This window comes from Zeus faber, assembly GCF_960531495.2.
Source record: "Zeus faber genome assembly, chromosome: 1".
Classification (NCBI taxonomy): Eukaryota; Metazoa; Chordata; class Actinopteri; order Zeiformes; family Zeidae; genus Zeus; species Zeus faber.
This window is the reverse complement of record NC_137193.1, coordinates 14,040,082-14,046,662: the sequence shown is the minus strand read 5'-3', so window position 1 is coordinate 14,046,662 and position 6,581 is coordinate 14,040,082. Positions and strand designations below refer to the sequence as shown.

Sequence of the window (6,581 nt, the reverse complement as noted above, 5' to 3'; positions counted from 1 at the left end):
AAAGTGTGAGCTCAACATCCAGTTACTGCCGTTATCGGGCAACCCCTAAGCTTTTAGTTGTCTCTTCACCAAAATAGTATCCCAGTCACATGTATTGCCTTTAATAATACGTCATTCTAGGGATGGACCAATATCAACACTGCTTTTTCGACTTGCTGTGTCGGTCAAGTTGGATATCATTGCGTAATTGTTCATTATTGGGCTCTTTTTATGAATTAAAAACAGGAAACCGCATTTTATGTTTCTCCGACATGGACAACTCTTTATTTAGAGGGACGGTGGCAAGGTTATTTACGTCACTTATTCAAGAGGTAATTTATTTTGCTAATTAAACAGCTCTACCATTTTAATAAAAAAAAATTACACACGGCCCCATCTATCCATAAAATGTATATTAAATATGAAAGGGAGAGAGGTTTGAAATGTGTGGCGCGCCCACTTCAACCAATCGATTTTGAGCCACCACGCCCACAAACGCCAGGGGCACAGAAGCCCCGTCGCCGGCGGTGTGACCGTAGCCTAAGTCTAAAATGTTCGGAGACGTAATTGGAAGTTTGGGCCTCTAGGTACGGGCAGTGATACGGGTCCATCCCCAGCTGATTACGAACGCCGAATGCCCTATTCTCTATCACACACATCACAGTGTTGTGGGATTTTGAGGAAGTACAGTGCGGTTGCATTCTCAGAGGAAACGGCCCTTCTTTAAGCATGTAGAAGTAGAAGGATGTGTCCATGCCACGCCAAACCCCCTCCCTCGGTTGTTCGGAGTGAGTTTTTTTTACATTTTTATATAATTCACAAATGACACAGATCATGTTAAAAAGGGAGGAACACACCACTCAACTCAACAGTAATTTCAGGCGCAGGAGATACAATTCTGCCACCGAGCTAGATCACAATCGCCTCTGTTGAAATAAAAAAAATGAAATAAGTAGCAGCTGAAAGGAAGGTGTGTTCTGGGAGGCTTTGGTGCGAAGCATTTGAGTTTCAGCCAGAGTGGGAACATGCGCACAACTGCCGTGGAAGGGAAAACCAGCTGCCCTCTCAATTGAAAATATTAATATTAAAATGTAAAATAAAAACAAGAGTTTCGTTCATAGGCTGGATTTCAAGGTGTCACTCCTACCAGGGAGGTGTGAGAATCTAGTAAGCCGAGTATAATCATTGAAACATGACACTGAGCATGCCCATAATGCATTGTTGGTGAATGTTACTAAAGGTGTGTCTTGGTGAGGAAATGCAACGATTAAAAAGAAAATAATGAAAATTCCAAACAAAATGTTTTAATTAAAATAAATAAATCTTTGGTGATTTGACGTCTGAAATGCATAATGTGTCTGTTGACAAACGGTGAAATCTCTTCCATTATTTATTTTGAAACCTGCTACTCCCCTCATTGCATCCAAAAATCCTCAGACTCCTAACTTTACATTACAGCAGTCTGGCATTACACCACATGCTTTTTGGGATTTCTAGTCCCAGAAGGGATCGCCCCCCCATCGCTCCTTTTCAGTGGGTGTAGAAGCAGTGCTGTGGTGGAAGATTTGTGTAACCAACTACTAGTTTAAAATCGTATAAACTCTTCACTCTTCCAAAGCTGACCCTACAAGACTCCAACAAGCTCACACCTCAGGCCTGTTTCAAACCCCGGCTAGACGCATCCCAGAGATGTCCACGTGAGGGGTTTATGGTTAAGGCCCTAACACACTTGCTTCTAACTATACGAAACACACATGCAAGATGGCTGCCCCACGTGTCCTGCTTTCCTTTGGAGCGTTGGTTGTGCACATCCTCAGAGCGCCACGCGTCCGCAAGACGCCATTCGAATTGCGGCCAGCGGGGGCAGGACCTCTGCATGTGACGGGTGGGTCCGCCCAGACTCTGAACAAACTACAACGATGGTGGAAAGTTTTAAAGAGAAACTTGCGTCGCTTGTCCGCAATTGCAGCAGCGAATGTTACGTACGAGCACGGAGCGAGATGATGGGGAAACGGGGCGGCGACGCTGCCCATGCCGTGTTTTGTCGGCCAGTCTTTCTCCAGATCTTCTCAAGAAGAGATTCCCGTGTCGGCCACGGATCCGGCCACCCCGCCCCCCGGCGGACATACTTCCTCTAGACACACGCAAAGAACGCACGTGGACGACGACACACACGTCGCAGACGCTTGTCTACGCGTACGCGTCGTTGAGGAGGGCTTTACAGTAGGGGTGAAAAAAGATTTTGCGGTTTCTCGGGGAAATGCTCGTATCGTATTTTGCAAGAACAGAAAATATGAGGTCTGGCCGAAAAGTTCTAGGGCTTTTTCCCTGTTTCCTAAGTGTATTGTTCACCTGCACCAGCACGTCATGGTCTAATAAGTGTTTAATAAAAAACGTCATAATTTGGTGCACAATGGCAACGCTGCTGTGTCAATTCAAGTTTCTCCTGGGCAAAAAGACCACTTCAGATACAACAACAAAACCACCAAAATATGAAAACGGGGCAAAGAGACTTGATGATATTCCTCGACAGTGTGAACATTTCTTCAGAAAGTGGCAGGAACGCCAAAGTGTTTCCCAGATCAGGGGGAGATTACCTTGAAGGGGACAGCACATAATACGGATGTATTTCCTTACGTCTTTGCGATAACAGCCTCGTCGGAACGCTGCGGTCAGACCTCAAATATTCAGGAAGTTACGAAATACTAAAATGTGATGCAGGTGCGTTTTTTTTGAACCGTGTTGTTCTTTGGCAGGATGCCTAATAGACGGAGACATGCTATAATCCATGCCGTAGCAGGGCCAGCGTATGAGTAAAGCTAATAGGAGACAAGACTTTATTATTATCAATATTATTATTATTATTATTATTATTATTATTATTCCTCCTTCTTGACCACGGAGACCTGGTGTCTCTCCTGGGGTGAGACCCGCTGCAGGACCAACAGGCCAGAGAATGTGAGCGATATCCCCACCCACCACAGGGTTATCTGGGCTTCCCCGAAGATCAGCTGCCCCAAGAAAGCCTGTTTGAAAACGAACAAAAAAGGAACAGAAATAATGTCAGCGTCAACAGCAGTTTTCAGGAATTGGTACGATGGTTGCAGTGAGTGTACTACCGAATTAACTTCAAAACACTACGAGGCTTTGAGTGAAGTTATGTTTCAGAACCAAAATGTCACTTCACCCGATAAACAAGTTTAAATTCACTTTTTAGGTCAGTATTTAAGATTTTTTATTTTTATTTTGGGGGCTTCCAGTTCTTCTCCTCTCCAAATTAGTGAGTGAAGAATCATGTTTTTGTTTCCTCTGGTTCTGACCAAACCCGATGAAACCTGATGCCTCCTGCCTTTGGAACAATCCTTCTGAGGTATGCAGGCTTAAAGTATTACACTTGAATGACTATTTATTGATTATTATATTTATTGATTACAGTATATATTTCTACGCTTTTAGAATAGACCCTTGTGATCTGCCATAATGCGGAATGGGAAGTAAAGCAGCGGGGAAAGAGAAAGAGAGACGGGTACTCACGGAAGATACAAAGTTGGAGGCGGTGGTGGTCACAGTGGCTCGGGTGGAGGAAGAGGAATACCTGAGTGCTTTGGCGAGGAAGGTCCACATCACAGCATTGCAGGTGAAGAGCAGTCCGCCACACAGCAGCCGTAGAGGGATATGGAGCTAAACAACAAGAAAATAAATATAATAACAACATAGTATAATAATAGAATTCTACCAGGTATTTTTTTCTTCTAAAAATGAGTCTTTAGAATGAAAGCAGGGAGACACCACACTACAAACATAAGCAAATGGCAAAAGAAATGATCCTTTGACACTATGAATTATTGTCTAAATCGTCCTTTCTATCAAAGCTTTTCTAGCACCCGGACTTTATGCATATAGGGTTAACTATTCATGAGATGAACTATTCATCTTTTTTTTTTCCGGGGACGCCCTGGAACCTCTTGAAGGACCCCCACGTCGAGAACCAGCGGGTCGTTCTCTCCGCGCGTTGAACTCCACTTTGGCCCGACCCTTCACTTTTGCGACGGGCGGCTGCTTTGGCGTGAACGGCAAAAGCACGAACGGGTTATTTTCCTTGACGGAGCGACCTGCGGATCGCGGTTCAGTCCCGTTTGGTCTCGAAATAGAACGGGACCGGGACCGGGACCGGGACCGGGACCGGGAGCGGGACCGGGGGGCGCGCGCGCTCGCGATCGAATTGGAACGCCACGTGCAGACCAGACCGTTTGAAGGTCGTTCAAAAAAAAAAAGAAAATCAATAAAGTCGTGAAAAAAAAAAAAATGTTTCTTTTTTATTTTTTTGGAGGACGCCTCACACCTCGTCCCGGTGGGAAGGCTCCGTATTTTAAAATTGCAGTTTTATTAAAATTGTAAATATTAAATCCGCTGCAGTGTTGCGTGCCGCGTCCGGGATGCTGGCGCCGCTCGTGATTCCGACATCTTAATTTGGGCCGAAAAAAAAAACCAACCCCCCCCAAAAAAAACAACAACAAACCCCCCCCCAAACGAACCAAAACAACAACAACAAAAAAACAAAACCACGAGTCTTATCGCACAATTCGAGCCTTTAAAGCGCGGCCATGCTTCTTCCCCGCCTCACCCAGTCACAGGCGGTGGTTTCGTCCGCCGGTCTGAACCTCCGCTGCTCGCCCCACGTCCGGAGCCCGGACTCGCAGACCCCCTTCAGGTAGTCCGCTCCCAGGGACAGCTTGGCCGAGGACGACGCCACGGCGCCCAGGAAGCCCGCCAGCAGGGCGTAGAAAACTCCGGGGAACATGTCGACGGCGGCCGCGGCTCATTATTCCCAGCCCCGGCTCCGCATCGCTGCCGCTCGGTGCCGCGTCGCCGCGCAGTGCGCAAGTCCCAGCGGCGGCCGCGCGGTGGCGGTCACGCCGCTCGCGGCACGTGGGCAGCCGCTCGCGCCGCGCCGAACTGCATGGTGGGACGTGTAGTCCCCGGAGGGAAGGAGTCCCTGCGCTTGAATGATAAAAAACTGCGTTTATTCACCTGTAAGTGTGGCTTGGAACGAGGCTTCCCAAACTGGGGAATACAATTTCAGTTATTTATTATGATTATGATGATTATTGTCGTTATTATTATTATTATTATTATTATTATTATTATCAATACTAATAATTATTATCATCATCATCATTGTAATGAGAATACATTTTATTTCTGTAGCGCTCGCAATGATGAATGACACTTTTCCTCTATTACTATGTGCTGTTATATATTATATTTATTATATATAATATTTTATATATCACTACATATTTTGATCTATTTTTATGTACTATATGATCATATATTATCTCATCTTATTATATCAATTCTTCACCAATGATGATTTTTTTTTTTTTCAAGATTTACACTTTTTGCCAGCTGTTTGAGTATATTTGTGCAACCAAATTTTGCATTCCACACAATCAACACAAGAGTTTATATATGTGTGTGTGTGTGTGTGTGTGTGTGTGTGTGTGTGTGTGTGTGTATATATGTATATATATATATATATATATATATATATATATATATATATATATATATATATATATATATATATATATACAGGATATATAGGAGGCCTTGCAATAAAAAATGGGAGCCCCTATCTCAAAAGCCTGGAACAATTATTTTGCAACAGCCCTCAATATGCCTATTTCATATATTTCATATTTCATTTCAATAAATTAATGACCTAATTTGCACAGGGCACTGAAAACATATTGCTGCATGCTAGTGCATAAATAACATTCCATTGACGTTGTTTAATGAATGCAGACTGGTGTAGGGGGTAGATCAATGCTAACATAATGTCCTTGAGTGGGGCGGTGCAGCTTGTAATGGTACATCAGCCGAAGTTAAGTATGACTGGGCCTGCTCCAGACGGCCAGAGCCCCAAGGACAGCAGTCCATTTCTCCCAGCATACTGATGAGCCACGGCACAAAGGCTCATTACACTAAAGCACACAGCCCTAAATGGAGTGGATGCTTTGTTGTGTGTCTTTTGTGTGAGTGTGTTTCCAAATTCTTCCACATTGACACACACAGACACACACCAAGTCTCTAATTTCAGTGGGCTCACATATGTGGCTGTCAGAACGATCAGGCCACCACGAGAAGTGGAACTGGAGCAAGATTTGATTATTTCTCTAATTAAGGGCAGAATGGCGACTTATTATCATTATGATTATTATCATAAATATATGAGCCTATAAAAAGCCTGTAGTCAAGACCACTGTGTTAAGACACATTTCAGCGGGCAGATTCTTTTTAAGGATGTTCTCAGTCTTAGTGGTGCTTAATGTCCTATTTTACATCTGGTGAAAGGGACTCGGGGGATCATAGAAAGAGAAAATTTAGAAAAGAAAAGATTTTCCTGAATCCATTTGATGCCGTTAAAACTGTTTGAATTTAAAGAGTCTCCTCTGAAAAGAAATGGTAATGACCAAATTAATCGTTAAACCCTGACGGACACCTATTACATGTGTGCAATCTCTGTTTTTGAAATATTTGAACATTTCCAAAACCTTCATGCGTCTTGTGTTTGATTGTTGGCCAGTAGATGTCTCTGA

At 43.9% G+C, this 6,581-nt stretch overlaps 1 protein-coding gene across 1 annotated transcript; it reads right to left on the bottom strand.

The window, feature by feature from the left end:
* Positions 1-234: 234 nt before the first annotated feature.
* Positions 235-4,818, bottom strand: LOC307233868 (transmembrane protein 42-like). Its single transcript, XM_080005325.1, has 3 exons — positions 4,604-4,818; positions 3,514-3,660; positions 235-3,005 (listed from the first exon to the last, which is right to left on the bottom strand). The coding sequence occupies exons 1-3, from the start codon at positions 4,778-4,780 to the stop codon at positions 2,859-2,861; spliced, it is 471 nt and encodes a 156-aa protein (XP_079861451.1). The 5' UTR covers positions 4,781-4,818; the 3' UTR covers positions 235-2,858.
* Between the last annotated feature and the right edge of the window lie 1,763 nt (positions 4,819-6,581).

What these genes read in the sequence shown, in the direction of transcription:
- LOC307233868 (XM_080005325.1), bottom strand. Translation starts at nt 4,780, where the DNA reads ATGTTCCCCGGAGTTTTCTACGCCCTGCTGGCGGGCTTCCTGGGCGCC. An exon ending in AAACCACCGCCTGTGACTGG is followed by an intron (nt 3,661 to 4,603) that starts GTGAGGCGGGGA and finishes CTTGTTGTTTAG; the next exon opens with CTCCATATCCCTCTACGGCT. An exon ending in CCTCCAACTTTGTATCTTCC is followed by an intron (nt 3,006 to 3,513) that starts GTGAGTACCCGT and finishes GTTTTCAAACAG; the next exon opens with GCTTTCTTGGGGCAGCTGAT.